Raw genomic sequence first — 17,524 nt, 5'->3', positions numbered from 1 at the left:
TGAAAACTGCACCTGTGACTAAATAATATATTAATACAAAAACACAAAGTTGAATTCTGTTTTCTTAATAAAGTAATTTGAATCTGAACACATAGATATGAATTTGAATTTTTTTTAAAATCCAAGTTACTGGACCAGTGTAGGCTCAGTTGATATTTTAATTACTTTTAGATTTAGAAAGGCTGTTTACTCGATACATTGATATTAAATTTGGACTTAAAAGCAACAGAGAAAAGAATTGTTACAAGCTCTCTGTACGGTGATAAAAGCAATATATATTTTCAACAATGCAATACATGCAGTGACCAGAACAATTCTTCTTATAGAAAGCCAGAAATTGACTGATAAAAATTATACCTGCAAAAGATACAAAAGAGTTTCCTGTAACTGAGTCTTGGTAAGCGTATGTGTTTTTTTAATAGTCAGCTCTGCCACCTGTGCAGATGAATGCAAACCACTGTGTAACTGTTTCGGAGCCATAATGGTATCTGTCTGTGGTAAAAGTATGGCACTTGCTTCTACTCTCGTCATTGGCTTTCCCACTGAAGACTGGGTGAACACTGTGGGCGACATCAACAGAGATGGTATAACTGTAGCTGGAATGCGCTGTGGGGAGATTGCCTGTCAAGAGAGAAAACAAGCGGTTAAGAAATATACCAATATAAAATTTTAAATGAAAACTACAATTTCAATTCAGCTTTTCTAATAATTTACCACTTTGTCTCATATAGTATTTTTTTGAAAATAACTTCATTTGTTGCCTTAAGGACTTCTTTTTATCTCATTGGTTAAAACAACAGAACATGTTTTCAATTTCAGGACTGGGGTACGAGTGAGGTTTGAGAAGATTTGTAGCTCAGGATGAGGTTCTGGTTGTAGGTTTGCTCACTGAGCTCAAAGGTTCATTTTCAGATGTTTCATCACGATACTAGATGACATCTTCAGTGAGCCTCCGGATGAAGCATTGCTGATGATTCCTGCTTTCTATTTATATGTTTGGATTTATTTAGGTTGGTGATGTCATTTCCTATACTTTTCTCAGGAGTGGTAAATGGGGTCCAAGCCAATGTGTTTGTTGATAGACTTCTGGTTGGAATGCCATACATCACCACAGGAAATGACATCACTAACCCAAAAAACCCAAACATATAAATAGAAAGCAGGAATCATCAGCAGTGCTTTGTCCAGAGGCTCACTAAAGAGATTACCTAGTATGGTGACAAAACGTCTGAAAATGAACCTTCCACCTCAGTAAGCAAACCTACATCTATTGGGAGATGAGATTACAAGATTAGGGCAGAAGGGTGATAACTGAAGAATTGCACGCAGTGATATTCAGAATAGAAATAGGGAGATAAAGGTGGTCCAATGCTTAGCTGAAGCTTGCACAGGAGTGAATGGATCAGATTGCCAGGATATCAGGATCAACCTTTTCTAGTTACGTTCACTACCCTTTTCAGTGTCATCAGCAAATTTTATGATTGTGCTCTCTATAACAAAATTCAGATCATCCATATATACAAGTGGCGAAAATTAACTTGTGTTCTTCAGAGAAAAATATCAATGAGAAAATTCAAAAGAAATGAAGATTTGTCTGCAATTAGGTAAGAACTAGGAGCAAGAGGAGGCAATTCAACCCCTTATCCTACTATTTGATACAATCATGGCTGATTTCAGCACCATTTTGCTGCCTGCTTTCTGTAACCTTTCAACCCATTACTAATTGAGTAAATGTAAGGAGGAAGCAAATTTTTAATGTGTCCACATTCACCACTCTTTGATAGTGAATTATGAAGATTCACAAACCTTTGAGAGAATTCATTTATGCTCATGTCGGTTTTAAATCGCTATCCATTATCTTAAAAGCATGACCTTCTGTTCTGGATTGCCCCACAAAACACCTTTCCTATATCTACTTTGTCAATCCCCTTTAAACATCTTACATACCTCAACTTCTCTCATTCTTCTCAACTCCAGAGAATACAGATCGAAACTGCTCAATTATTCTTTGTAAGACAATGCCCTCATTGTTGACATAAATCTAGTGAACCTCCTCTGAACTATCTCTAATGCAATTCCTCAAGGAAGGGGGCTAATACTCCAGACACTGTCTTGTGAATGCCTTGCACACAGGAATTGCATCGACGGTCACATTGGTTAAAGTACACCTTTGGGATCCCTATTGACTGCCTGAAATGAATGAGGAGTGCTAAAAATATTCAAATAGGGGCCTTGGATTTGCATGAAAAATACTTAAGAAACTGCTGCTTATTCCAAACACGCAGGGATCAAACATTTAAGAAATGAGCCTGATCATTATCTGGTTGCAGGTTCTTTCACTCAGAATCTTCACTCCGTCAGTTAGTTAAAGCTTATGCTTGGGGTCTTGCAGGACTTTGATGCATTCCTCATTGATACTGTCAGCCATATTGCACATGTTTTTTGTTGGATTGTGTTATATTATGGCCTCTGGCTATATTTTTGGAACTACATTTCTTGTACAGGCCTTTTTTGCCACATAACTTAGAAAAGGCTTGTAACGCAAGGCAGCTTTGAGACAGGTGTAGCACATACCTCACTTCCCACATGGCTTGCTTACTTTATTGTCCAGCAAACTGCACCAACACAGAACATGCTTATATATGTTGTTGCTGGCTACAATTACTTCATATTGTCTACCATCTTTAAAATGACATGTCAACGTCATGACCCTCCTATTATTTGAAAAGATCTTTCTTGAAAGCTTTGATAGGTGTTGAAGCTATAACCAGCTTCATTATCTGCTCAACATCTGAAAAATCAGTCCTCAGCCTTGTCATGGCACCGACTGATAAACTGATTAAATAGATTCTTGTGATGGTTGCCTATAACACATCATCTCTACAGGATCTCTCCATTTCTCCAAGATGAACCTTAAGTGTCGACTCAGTGCAATCCTTTGTTTTCTAATGGTTATCTTTATTTTCATCACTTCCTTGTCTGGGTCTGAAATGGATAAATCTAAAAAAACATAACTCCATCCTTTGTGTAATCAGCCTGAATTGAGAAGGGACATCTGGTCTTCCAATACATGCTAGTGAATTTGATACTCATCTTTCTGGTGCTCAGTCTTTAATAAATAATTGATTCTAGGATATATACAGTAGTCTTGCTGCTTTACGATTACAATTGTGTGTCGGTCCAGCAATGCAACTGATTTAAAAAACAATTCTACCATGTGCTGTTTTTGGCTGCAGCTTATCTTAACTATCTCAGACTACAAAATGTATTTACAGATAACTATTAATGCAACTTGCTTCTCGCATGCTTATGCTGGAATATACATGGCAGTTAGTCATGTGATTTTATCTGGTCCTTGCCTCATTAGCACATCCAGCTCTTAAAGCAATAATTCAAATCATGACCAGGTTGCCTGTACAGGCAGTTTCCGGTCATGACCATGTTAAATTCCAGAGTCTGTGCACAAGTCAATTTGTATGCGAGTTGGAACACAATGCAGAACAATATGAAGCAGCCATTCCTAAGTATAGAAAATGTTCATCGGTCAGATATTTAAATTACCCCCATGAATGGAACTGCGTACATAAGCATGAGCTTTTTTAAAATCATGATCCAGTGTATTGTTACAGTTGTCCAATGGATAAATATTGACCAAAACATAAAATAACTCATCTTCTCTCCTTTGAGAGAGTGCCTGAGATATTTAAACATCGACCAGTGCAGGAAAGCAGGGCCTTTGTTTAACATCTCATTCAAAAATCTAATGCTCCAACAGTGCAGCACTCCATCAGTGACTACATTACAATGTGTGCCTCAATTTTTCTGTTCAAATCCTAAAGTGGGATGTGAATGTGTAATCTTGTGACTCAGAACCACAGCTAGCACCTGAAGTAATGGCTAGGAAGAAGATGTTTTTATCATTTTCAAAACTGTGATATGTTCAAGCATCATATAAATGCAAGTCTTTCTTCCTTCTTTCATTTTAATGTTTAAATTGCTCCAACTTTTGAAAGTGTGCTAGTTTGCTCAAAATACAATAGCTGTCATGGACTTGTGTGAAAAAAAAATACACCTAATTGGGTTGTTTCAGATTTGGCCCCACTCATAGTATTATGAACAACTTTGATGTATCGTCATTTCTCTACATCAATGTGATCACTTGCACTAACATAAAATTCAGGAATCTACAACAATGCAGCACATTTCAAAGATATCACAGGTATTGCAGATGCACAAAATAAAGAATATAGAATAGTTACAAATTGAAACAGGTCAGAATATTTAGTATTTTCTACCTTTATTTCAGCTTCCTGCATTCACAGGAGTTTGCCCACCCTTTGAATCTTTAAGGCTTGTTAAATGCTATGTTCCAAGTTTAGGCTGTGACGAGGATAGTGATTAATGATTTAAAAATCACAACACCAGGTTATAGTCCAACAGTTTTAATTGGAAGCACACTCGCTTTCGGAGCGACGCTCCTTCATCAGGTGATTGTGGAGGGCTCGATTGTAACAATCGAGCCCTCCACAATCACCTGAAGGAGTGTCGCTCCGAAAGCGAGTGTGCTTCCAATTAAACCTGTTGGACTATAACCTGGTGTTGTGTGATTTTTTAACTCTGTACACCCCAGTCCAACACCGGCATCTCCAAATCATTAATAATTTAGACTGTGATGAGGTTCATGAATAACTGTTATCTTGTGACTTACCTTGTAATGTTATATATTCCACACATCTCTTCATGCCAGAATATAAGTTGTGAGCCACCCTGAACTGACAAGAGCTAGAAGAGATCTATGTATGCATTAAGTGATAGAGGGTGGAATTTAGTAAAATAATGAATATTGTGCTTGAGGGTCAACTGCAGCAGCAAAGTTTCTGAATTACAAAGGCAAATTATTATTAAAGTATATTTTAAACTTTAATGATCAAAGATTAATTTCACTGCACATTATTCAGCATTAGGAAAGCTCAACACGCATAGGTAGAGAGGAACCTACATTAGTGCTTTATTCTAACTGGTAGGCATTTGAGAAAGGAATCTTCAAATGCACATCAGGACCATCAGCTCATACTAAATCCACACTACAATGTTTGATGCAGTCTTTCCATTTGTTTATCTTTGAATCTCGTAATGCCTTTTACATTGGCGAGGTATTGTAGTGCCATCTATAGGTATAGCCCCTTAGCCACCACTAAAATTTATAGTGGCTACAATTAAACTGAAAATCAGGTGAACAGAGTTTGTTGACAGCTTCTCCATTACTTTTTGGATTCTTAAGGATATTTCAGCAAAAAACAAGATGCCTAGGCCTTTGTTTTAACCCTAGCAATTGCTTTGCTTGTGAGTACCATCAAGAGCTTTTATGAACTGTAAACCAGAATATTTTTCCATGGGTTGGACAAGATCACTTTCCACAGCTCCTGTTTAAATTTTTTAAATAAATTGGATTAGTTGTTTTAAATTGTCACTTTTCTGGTCTAAGCTCGATACGAGACTATTCCTAAATGCTTTCTTATGTATCACCAGGGCTGGGAAATTATTTAATAGAGTATTACTGGTACAGCTTTTATCCTAAGAACATGCTCATGAAAATGTGCCTGCAGAGATAAAGAAATGCTGAAGGATGAAAATCAAAAAGGACATGTGAAAGAGAACAGGGCCTCATTTAAACATTGTTGTTGAGGCCTTGAAAACTGCAACTTTAAGTGAAACAACTTGAAGCAAATCTGGTTTTCCCATCAAAATCAATGTAAAAGCTATAGTAAGGTTGTGCAAGGCCTTTCTCATTAGAAAAAAAACTAAAACATTATAGAAGCTGAAATATTTTACATTGTTAAATTCTACTACAGGCAAATGAAATAACTTTCCTAATTAAAATAATTAAGAAACATGGAGGATGTGATATTCATAAGTGATATAGATGAGGATATGATAAGTTTATGGATAACAAAAAGATTGGTTAGGTGGTTGACTGTAAGGAGGAAGGTGTTAGGTTACAGGAAGATATAAGCATTTTGGTCAGATGGGCAAATCAGTGACGGATGAAATTTAACCCTGATAAATGTGAGGTGACACACTTTGGAAGAAAGAACATGACAAGGTAGTACTTAATAAATGGCAAGACAGTAGGAAGCACAGAGGAACAAAGGGATCTTGGAGTTCACAGATCCTAGAAGGTGAAAGGATAAGTTAATAGGATAGTTAAGAATGCATTTGAGATCCTTCATCAGTCATGACTTAGATGATAAGAGCAGGGATTTCATGTTGGAACTGTACTTCGGTTCGGCTACAGCTGGAGTGCTGTGTGGAGTTCTGGTCACCACACTATAGGAAGGATCTCATTGCACTGCAGGGGTACAAAGGAGATTCACCAAGAAGTTGTCTGGGATGGACCATTTCAGCTATTAAGAGTGTTATGACAAGGAGGTGAACCGCTCTCTTAATTAAACTAAAACACCCAGAAAAGCTCACCTCGCCTCGTAATCTATTAAAATAGGAGTGACAGAGAACTCACGAATTTCACTATTTACAGAAAGTAACATCAATTTTTTTAAACTCTAAAAGTGAACATTAAAACAAACTATTCACAATTCTAAGCCACCCTTTCTCTGAACTGCTTATTATCGGCTTCCAACATTTTAACAATATGCTGTACCAATAAGACACTTATTAAAATTACATCAACTTTAATTTCAAAACCACACAGCTGCTGTAGTCTTGTGTGTCCTTCTTTTGGCTGAAGATCTCCCTGGATCGTCTTCTTTCTTTTCACTGAGTATGTTTCATATGAAAAGGTACCTTCGATAGAGAGCGTTTCCTAATTTCTTGGACAGCAAGATGTTAGTTCTCCTATGAGTTTCTGTCTCAATAGTAGCTGCTCTCTCTCCAACTTTCAAAATGTCTACATTTTATACGCCCAACATCAGACTGTTTCATTGAATTTATTGTTTTGCCAACATCGAACCAAACTCTACTGGGATTTTGTATCCTGGGGCATAATTTAAACTGATTGGTTAAATTCGAATTGTTGTCAAAACTGCAACCAAAACTCATGATAATCATTTCACAGCCAAATATTACATATTTTCAATTTTCCAGTACATTCTGGGACTGCCATCTAGTCATATACACAAATGCTTGTTATCTTAGTTCAGAATAGCATTCACTCACTCTTAAAAGGTACACTATATGCTTTCTACTTCATAACAAGAGAGGCTGTATAAGCGCCCTGGGTTTTCTTCTCTGGAGCTTAAAAGGATTGAGGGGACACTGATAATATTATGAGGGGCCTGGGTAGGGTGAAGAGAAAGCAACTGTTCCCTTTAGTCAAAGGATCAATAAAACAGAGGCATAAATTTAAAGTAAAAAGCATGATATTTAGAGGCGATTTGAGGAAAAATGTTTTCACACAGATTGTCATGGGGGTCTGTGAGGTACTGCTTGGGAAGGTAGTTGAGGCGGGAAACCTCAAATACTTTGCAAAGGATGTGAATGAGCATGAAGTGTAATAACATGCAAGGCTATGTGGGCATATTGTGGGAAAGTGGGTTAGCATAGGCGGTGGTATATTTTTGGTAATGTAGACTCAGTGGGCTGAAGGGTCTCTTCGGGACTCCGATTCCATTAGATGTGCTAACTTTTTGCTTACATTCTAATCACTGACAAAACCTGCTTGCAGAACATTCAACTTACAATACCCCACCTCCCTGAACAACACACTCACAGCCAATGCTCCAGCTCATGGTCTTTACTACTGTGACCCTCCCATTCATTGATGACCCTCTGGTTCATGGCCTCTTATTGATCAGCCTCTTTCCTTTGACTGTCCAGTTTGTAGCCTCTGCCACTCTCTAACTCCGTGCTCACTGCCAACTCTCCAGAGTCCCTTCCAATCCCACATCACCTGGTCACTGCAGACCTTTTTTCCTGTTGAACGTCTTGCTCATTGCTTCCTTCTCCAGTCCTCATCAGAGACAGGAAGAACAGCTATAACTTTCAGAATGTAAGGTGAGAGTTGCAGGGCGGCAAGAAAAACCAAAGGGTTACAGAACAGATCACATGAGTTCACATGGTTGAGGCAGCACCAAGGTAATCAGCATGGAGAAGAGCAAGACATTGGACAGATCAGTAGGAGAGTGAACAACAGAGATTTACAGGTTAGGAAACATTTCCCTCCTTCTTGGTTTTTTTCCATTATTCACAGGATTGCTAGATTGCCCATCATGGATTGTTCAGCTTCCAATTTAAGAGTGAACAACATTGCTGTAGATCTGGAGTCACATGTAGGCCAGACCAAGTAAGACAACGATTTATTTCCCTAAAGGCCATTTGTTGGAAAAACCAATCTGTTTCACAATCAACAATAATTACATGGTCATCATTAAATTCTTCATTACAGATTTTTATTGAATTCAAATCCCACCATTTGCAGTCCTCAGTGCTTTACCTGGGTCTCTGGATTGATGGCCAACATTAATACCACTGGACCATTGCCTTCCCTCTTGATTTACAAATCACCATGTAAAAGCATTTCATTTTATATATCTAGCCCTTTGTTAGTCCTTTACTGGATAGGTTTCCTGAGGCCTGGGAAAATCAACTAACATATTAGAAGTCAAAGGCTATTAATGGAGAAGTGCAACCTCCTGAAAGGTATTTCCTCACCCACCTGCTTCCCGAATTCCTAGTTGCCATTCTGACACATTTTAACTTCTGACTTGGTCCTACCAGGATCAAAAATCACTTCCACTATTCTGACAACTTACATTTGGAAAACAGTTTGTACCAATAGCTTTGCTGCAAGGAATTTTGCATAATGGAGCACAATACTTTTGAACATACAAAACCTCAATTTAACATTCCATGCTCGAAAACATAATTGTCCAACTATAAAGCAAACCTGTTACTCATTAATAAAGACTAGCTTAAAAAGCAATCTGGTTATTTAAAAATCATTTATGTACAAAGTTACTCTGGTAAAGGACTTGGTCAATTTTCCATAGCAAAATCTTAAAATTCCTTTCAGTTAGGTTTTCTTACCTGAATAAGTAGGTTTGGTTTTTCTGAACTGATAAATTTTTCAGTTTGAGAATCAAAATGTTTCATTGCAGAATCAGACTGATTGACTAATGGTGGCGGCTGAGCTGAAAACTTAGCTGCAAGAGTCATTTTTCCAGCATGATGTTGCTGATCCTGCTGAACTATCTGCAGCTTCTGAAACAATTCATGAGGGGGTATGATACTGGAGGCTTGTATTTGATTAGTACAACTATTTGAGGCAATAGTGCTCTTGGACTTGTCTATTGTTGGAACATGGTGCATTTCAGGTTGCACTTGTCGGGTGGAGCTAAGATAGGCAGAATGAGACTGTGAAACAGGCTGCATCTGGGAACCATTCGGAGTTCTGCTGAAGAGGTCAGAGTGTATAACAGTCGGACATGATGTGGAAATTGATGCCTGGGTACAATGTAGTTTCTGAAGCAACTTGTGAGTACCTTTAGGGAATAAGGAACTGGATTTATCCAAGCGAGTTTGCTGCAGAGAGATATTTCCTGTTGAGGATTGAGATTGGAACAGTCCTGCTAATGATTCTTCCACACTTCTTTCACTTTGGTTTTCACAAGAATGATTTTCTGGTAACTCAGATACTGGATGCAGGTCAACTCCACGACTCATTAGTTTCTGAATAGCAGGACAAAACTGCTTTTTGACATTTTGGGAAGTTTCAAGCTCGAGCAGTTTTCTGGGTTCCTCATAAGACAGAGAACGTACAACAGCTGGTCGACTGGAAGCTTTACTCTTGAATTCCTGTGTTTCATTTGGCACATTAGTTAAAGTAGATTTTTCTTGTGTTCCAAACAAGACCGCCAAATTCAAATGTTTTGTTCCCAATTCTGTGCTCTACAAAAAAAACTTTTATGAGTAGAATATAAACTTCACAAAACTCAAAGAAGTCAAAGAAACACGAGATTAAAAAAATCAGTAGAAGCGTGGTAAACTTATGAAGCACCAGATCATTTTAACAAACATATATCCAACACTGCAGGATTAAAAAAAGATTTCAACACAAAAAGAAGCTGGACAATTAGTGGGGACAGTGTTGATTAAATTTGCTCCCAAAAAATAAACCATAGGTAGTGCAAATTGTTTGCTCCGGGATGCAGGCACTATGTACGGTGCAAAGGTATAGTCTACAAAATGGTGGATTGTCCACCTGCAGCTGGACTATATTGAGAAAAAGTTAAAAGGTGCTGTAAGAATCAGAACAGGATCCTCTACATGTAACCCATCCATATCTTTGATACATTTAGGCTTGACAATTTCCACAGTCTTAGCCAGTCTTCTAATATGCACTTATGGTCATACAAGTTCTTGCATATATCCTAACTTGCACCAAGTTCCACTCACTAATTACCTCATGTTGCTGTTCTACACTTACCCTATTTTAGAATTCTTGGATTTGTCTATTGTTGGAACATGGTGCATTTCAGGTTGCACTTGTAGGGTGGAGCTAAGATAGGCAGACTGAGACTGTGAAACAGGCTGCATCTGGGAACCATTCGGAGTTCTGCTGAAGAGGAGGTCAGAGTGCATAACAGTAAGACATGATGCGGAAATTGATGCTTGGGTACAATAGTTTCTGAAGCAACTTGTGAGTACCTTTAGGGAATAAGGAACTGGATTTATCCAAGCAAGTTTGCTGCAGAGAGATATTTCCTGTTGAGGATTGAGATTGGAACAGTCCTGCTAACGATTCTTCCACACTTTTTTCACTTTGGTTTTCACATATTACTTGATACACATGCCCATTCTCCATCCACCCCAAAATCCCCCCATGAATGTCAGTAATCCCTTTCAGGCCTGTAACCCTTCAAATATTTGCACACTTAAGTTGGCTAATTACACAACCCTGATTCCAATACTGGAGGCTAAAGCCCCAAAGCTCTGAAATTTTCTCCTTAAATCCCTCCACCTCTCTTTCCTCCTTTAAGACACTCCTTTTTATCTCCCTTTAACCTCAGTATCTTAATAATACTCTGGTGAAGCATCATGGGACAATTTATATAATGGGGCATCTTTAATAATGTAAATTATTGTGGAGGCCTTAAAAGGAACATTGGCCAAATTTAGCTCTCTCTACCAAAGCCTTGCAACGCAACCAGTCAATGTAACAAAGTCTCAGCTTCCCTTTGAGTGCTTCTTATCCACTCCAATCCTCAAAGTTCTCCCAGACCTCTGATTGCAATCACATTTGAGGAAAAGTCTAATTACACTCTCACAAATGGGGAAAAGTGAAAGCAAATAAAGCTAGAGGTCCCTGTGTGACAAAAGAAAAACATGAGATGAAGCAAAATATAAAATGAGTAAATTTTTACAATTGTGAAAGGAGGTAAGAAAGGATATAAGAGGAGCAGTTTGCATACAGGAAAAGACTTGCATCTGGTATTTTAAAAATCCATAATCCACTAGAAAGACATATAAATAGCAAAAAGGTTATAAGAAAATTGGGTGGAAGGGGTGTGGTGGTATTGATGAAGCATCAAAAGTGGATCTAAACATGGAGGCAGAAGGCTGAATTACTAAATGGAGTACTTTGCATCTGGCCTTCTGAAGGAAGAAGTTACTATCAAAGTTATGAATCAGTTGAAATACTAAATTGGCTACAAGTTGGTAAAGGGGAGATTGTAAAATGGTTAACTGTACTTAAAAGTTGCGAGGTAACCAGAACCAGATGGGATACATTCAAGGATTATGAAGAAGTTAAGGGTGGAAAGGTTATGGTGAGAGGGCAGGTGTTATGGTGAGAGCGCGGGTAAGTGGAGCTGAGGCCATGAAAAGATCAGACATGATTTTATTGAATGCGGTGCGGGCTCGAAGAGCCAGATAGCCTACTCCTGCGGCTAGTTCTTATGAAATCAAAAGGACTGCTAGCTATAATTTTCATTACATATAGTGATATTACAACACGAAAGAAACCTTGTTCAAACCTTTGTTTGGAAAAAAAAAGACTTTCAAAATGGAAAATATTTGCATGCCTACTGGGAAAAGGTAAGGGGTAAAACTCACTCAACTGCTCTTCTAGAGTTAGCAGGGACTAAACTGGCAAAACAATCTCTTCCTGTGCTGTAACCATTCTATGATTGTATTTCCTAGGATCTCAATGCTCCAAATACCCAAAGTAGTAGGACCACTTTCATCTATTCACACCCCAGTTCAGGCAAAGTTTTGGCACCTCACCTCTCTGCCTTTGTTAAGTTAATCATTATGTTCATAATCCTTCTCAGATCACCTACATGCATAACTCCTAAGCTCCATTTTAATATTTCCTGCCTTTTATCTTCCCACATTACTCAAGTCTGAAGAAGCAACAGATCGATAATGACCAGAAAAGAAAGAGGAACAACCCACAAAAGGAGGGAGTTGAAGAAGACCAAAGCTAGAACAATGGTACAAAGCTGGATAGCATGATGCAGATAATCACATGGAGTGAAGTATGGCAGAAAAATGAAAAGTCAAAAGACAGGCTGTAGAAATAGAATAATTAAAATTACTGATAGAGATACCTAATATTTGCCCAGTACACGATTGTCATATGAGAACATACACATATTTATGTTGCTATAAAAATGTATCCTCAGACACATTAGAAAGAGAACAGTACAAATACTGTCATCAGTGAACTTTAAACCCAATACCTTGTTCTGTTGCTGTACTTGTTGGTAATGAGTGTCTGTTCCAAACTCAGTCAATTTAATTGGAATTGGCTTGATCAAATTTGAACTATTGCGAATCAGATTGGAACTAGTCATCTGTTTTGGCTCAGAAGACAGCTTAACCTGAAACAAAAAAATAAATACAGAGTAATGAATAATGATCAAGCAAATTCAGAGGCAAGTTTCATTTATTATTTTATCTTACTTGAGGACAATATGGAGAAATGGGAAGTCACCCACTTTGGTAGGAAAAAAAACCTAAATGGGAGCATTTCTTAAATAGATGCTGGGAAGTGCAGAGTTTCAAAAGGGACTTGGGAGCCCTTACCAGGAATCACTGAAAGTTAACATACATGTATTCTGGTCTCCTTACCAGTGGAGAGCTATATTTACCACAGTTGAGGTGCAATGAAGATTCACCAAAATAGTTTCTGTGATGGAAAATTTGTTTTTTGAGGAAAGATTAAATAGGCTGGACCTGTATTGTCTAGAGTTTAGAACAGTGAAAGTGACCTAATTGAAACATACAGAATTCTTATAGATGCAGTTTCCTTTAGACTGTAATATCTAGAGCTAGCAGTTCATTACAGAACAAAGAGCATGGCATTTAAGACAAGAGAAGGAAGATTTTTTTTTCACTCAGGAGGGTTGAGAACTTGTGGAATTCTCCACACCATATAGAGTTGTGGAGACTCACTTGTTGAATATATTCAAGACAAAGATCAACAGATTTCTACATATTAATAACATCAGAATTATGGAGATCGCGCAGGTAAATGGTGTTGAAGTGGAAGATCAGGAAGCTAGACAAGTGATTGCTGGGCCCCTTGCTGAGAAATTTGTATCATTGATAGCCACAGATGAGGCGCCAGACGACTGGAGGTTGACTAATGTGGTGTCACCATTTAAAAAAGGTGGTAAGGAAAAGCTGGTGAACAACAGACTGGTGAACCTGACATCAGTGGTGGGCAAGTTGTTGGGGGCGGGGGGAGAGATCCTGAGAGACAGGATTTACATGTATTTGGAAAGGCAAAGACTGATTAGGGATAGTCAACATGACTCTATGAGCCAATATTTAAATGAATAATGAAGGGCTGACTGGCTTACTCTTGCTCCTATTTCTTACATTTTTATGCCTTTGAGTGAAAAGAGGATGGTAAAGGATTATACCAATAAATTTTCAAACCAGATTATAGAGAACATAACAGTACATGATTAACCTCAAGTCACAGATGCTATATTAATGGATCAGAATTGATTACAGAAATAGTAAAGGATGAGACAGAACATAAGATTAAACTCAAGGCTAAGAATTTTAAATCTGAAGCTTTGTAGTGGCTATTGAGGATTCGAGGCTGTTCATAACAGCACCAAATAGGCAAGTCTGGAATAGATGGCATGAATGAGGACTTTTGAAACAAATGAGTTGGAGCAGGGGTGGGTGGAGATGTAGAGGTGAAAGTCATTACTAAGTACTAGCCTCATTAAATACATACAGTGTGAGAAGACTCCTGCAGGGAAGAGGAGGTGAAGAGTGCAAGTCAAACGATGAGCTTTGAAGGTGAAAAAAATAATTCAAATTTATACAAGAATTATATGACAAACTACAAAATTTTAAGCTAAAAGACATGGGTCAACTTTCACGAGATTTTCCTTTACAACGGGTATACACGGTTCATCACATATTACATAGAAGTTTATGAGCTGGACTTTATGATTGCATTATGTTAAAGTTTGAATTCTTGGAGATGAAATCTGAGAACAGGCAGTACTCCCACTCTTAATAATGACTGGAGAAGATGAACTTGTTTGTTCTTGTGTTATTATTGTAATTTGTTAAGCAGTAGTTGGTTGAGTTTAGCTGTCTGCATTAATCTTATTTTTGACATTTCAACTCCAGTTATACCAGGCCCATTAGATATTTGACCAAGGAAAACGCATGATATACAACCCACTGGAGTGACCTCATATACATTTCTAGAGCTTTCTGACATATTTATATTTTACTCAAAATTGCTCAATATCCCCAATGAAACATTAAATAGAAATTGAACAAGGTTGCAACAAGATTAAACTAGGTTTACAACATATTTTCCACTCTATTTACGTTTAACCATCAGAGACTGTCCAAATATTTCCTTCAATCTTTTGTTTGTATCTTGGTTAGTGTTCACCACACTCACCTTATTATATTCGTGTTCAGCCTTGAACAGCATCTGCACAATGTCCACTGCTTCATTTTGGTTAGAAATTGGTGATCCAACTTCTTGTTGTGCCTTCAACTGCTCCAGCTGAGTTAAACTCAAGAACAGAAAGGAAACAATACTAGAAGTAAAACTTAACAGTGTACAACATAGTTTTACAATTGCACTATATTCTTTTAATATCTGATCCAGGATATGTGCTATGACAGCCAGAAAATATTTTGAATAGTTCCCAGGAGACATCAGATTTCCAAGAATATGCCACATTAAACTAGCATCTCAGAAATGCATGCTGCAAGCATTAATTCAACTATACAATTCCTTTGCTTCTTGCTGGAGAACCTAATCCTGTTTTTAGATTTTAGATTTAGATTTCCGACAGTGTGGAAACTACTCATCCCTCAACATTTCCATTTCTCTTTGAAATTCTACAAATGTCTGTTTAGGTTTCTTTTTCAAACCCTCTTTCAGGTACAGGCTCACAGGTATTGAACTTTGCAACTTCAAGTCCAAGCATCTTTTGGTCACTTCAGGTTCATAACTAGCTTTTCAAATAGGTGAATTATCATTCAACTCTCCTCTGTAAATTCAGATACTAACCAAAGAATTTTAATTAAATTACTCAACAGAATCAAGATCATTCTCTGATCATCTCTCTCCTCTTCTTCCTTTACTCTGATTTCCTGTAGTCAAATCAAGTTTTGAGTTTCCTCTATCATTGCATTTCAAGTGTTTTTTTAAAAAATTCCATTCCCCTTTCCATCACTCATTCTTTATCTTTCTCCTCTATTGCCAATCTAAGATTTCCTTTTTTTCGCTCTTTTCCATCTTTTCATTTCTCCTTTTTCCCTGCAGTTCAAGGTCTTTCATTTTTCTCTTTCCTCAAATTAAACTTTTGTTTTTCTTTTGTAAAAGAATCTTAGCTAATTCTAGGTACGATACATCACTTTCAGGAGTCTCGCCTTCTAACTCTAAATTCTGAGTAACCACTATTATGTTACGCTCATGAGATCTTGTTTTTATTTCTTACTTCATTTTGTCCTCTAACTCTCTCAGGTTAGCCTTCGCAAAATGTTTCAACACTTTCACATTTACATCATCCACCTTGGAAGAGTCAAAATTTACTTATAATTTAAAGGAGTGTAATTTATTTTCTCTTGTTACTATGCAGTTATATCTTTAAGGATTCAGATTCATCTTGAATTCAATGAGCTTTGATCTCTCAAAAGCCCCTACTTTATTATGATATCAGTTAATGTTAATATTGGACAAATCAGTTCCCGAATGAAACCTGGCTTGTTAGATCTTAACTTTGACATGAGTTTTTAAATCATGGAGATCAGTTACTGAACATATTTACAGGGGACTGCCAGTGTATTTTTAAGACAAAGAACAAACCATTTATTAACAAGGAAAAGAAAACTAATTACAATAGATTAAAAGGTTGCAAAGTTTTCATTAATCATCAGAAAAGGACTCAAACTCAGTACTCTTTTATCCCCAGCAATATTCTAACAAACAGAAAAAACTCAGTTAAAAAAGTGTTACCACTGCTTCCACACTAAGGCTTCTTGCTCAGACTGGCACAGCTGCAATGAGCTTCCTTTGAGCAAATTTCTGTGCATTCATTAGATCGATTTTTGTTCCAGCTCATATATTCCTTAAGACACCTAAAGCAAAGTACAGACTACACTCATTGTTGCTTTATTTTAACAGGTCCTAGAACTCAGTTTCCAGTAATATTTCTTAGATTTCTTGGAGTTCAACATTCCTGTTTCCATTTGTCTAACCTAACTAGATAGAGAGTGACTGCTTTATAGACTACTCTGCCTTTCAGTGTGCCATTCTTGTCACTCAACAATAGCTCAGTTTATTTTCCTATACCTTTGGGAAAAACAAATCTGTTAACCGTTTCTCTATTACTGGGTAATAAAAAACCTTATTAAAATTCAGGTTGCTTGCTCACTGAGCTGTAGGTTGTTCTCAGATGTTATGTCTCCATGCTAGGTAACATCATCAGTGAGCCTCCAGCGAAGTGCTGGTGTTCTTGACTGCAACAAATACTACATCGGACAAACAGGAAGGAAACTAGCCATCAGGATACGTGAGCACCAACTAGCTATCAAAAGACATGACCCAGTCACTAATATCCTTACACATAGATGAAAAAGGACACCATTTCGACTGGGACCACATATCCATCCTAGGACAGGCTAAACAAAGACAGGCATGGGAGTTCCTAGAGACCTGACATTCAAACCAGAACTCCATCAGCAAACACATTGATTTGTACCCCATTTACCAACCTCTCAGAAAGAGAACAAGAAATGATATTGCCCACCACAACATACCAAGACATGTAAATAGAAAGCAGGACAGAACACCAGCACTTCACTGGAGGCTCACCTGATGATGTTACCTAGCATGGTGACGAAATGTCTGAGAACAAACCTACCAGCTCAGCGAGCAAACTTACAACCTGAACTACAAATCTTCAAAAAAAATCACAAATCTTATTAAAATGCACCTTGACAAAACCAATCTCCAGACTCCTAGAATGCTGAAGCAATATCTTCCCATTAACACAAAACCAAATTAAAACTA

At 37.6% G+C, this 17,524-nt stretch overlaps 1 protein-coding gene across 4 annotated transcripts in view; it reads right to left on the bottom strand.

The window, feature by feature from the left end:
* LOC132824741 (mRNA-decapping enzyme 1B-like) overlaps nt 1-17,524 on the bottom strand; it is a 93,082-nt gene that overhangs the window by 698 nt on the left and 74,860 nt on the right. For all 4 annotated transcript variants that reach the window (XM_060839422.1, XM_060839423.1, XM_060839425.1 and 1 more), the window contains 4 exons: nt 14,900-15,017; nt 12,699-12,839; nt 9,043-9,903; nt 358-621 (listed from right to left, as the gene is read on the bottom strand). In XM_060839422.1, coding sequence (XP_060695405.1) covers nt 358-621; nt 9,043-9,903; nt 12,699-12,839; nt 14,900-15,017 — 1,384 coding nt within the window. The remainder of the gene's footprint in view (nt 1-357; nt 622-9,042; nt 9,904-12,698; nt 12,840-14,899; nt 15,018-17,524) is intronic.

The sequence above is a fragment of the Hemiscyllium ocellatum genome, chromosome 19, assembly GCF_020745735.1.
Source record: "Hemiscyllium ocellatum isolate sHemOce1 chromosome 19, sHemOce1.pat.X.cur, whole genome shotgun sequence".
Taxonomy (NCBI): domain Eukaryota; kingdom Metazoa; phylum Chordata; class Chondrichthyes; order Orectolobiformes; family Hemiscylliidae; genus Hemiscyllium; species Hemiscyllium ocellatum.
This window is presented reverse-complemented; position numbering and strand designations above follow the sequence as displayed.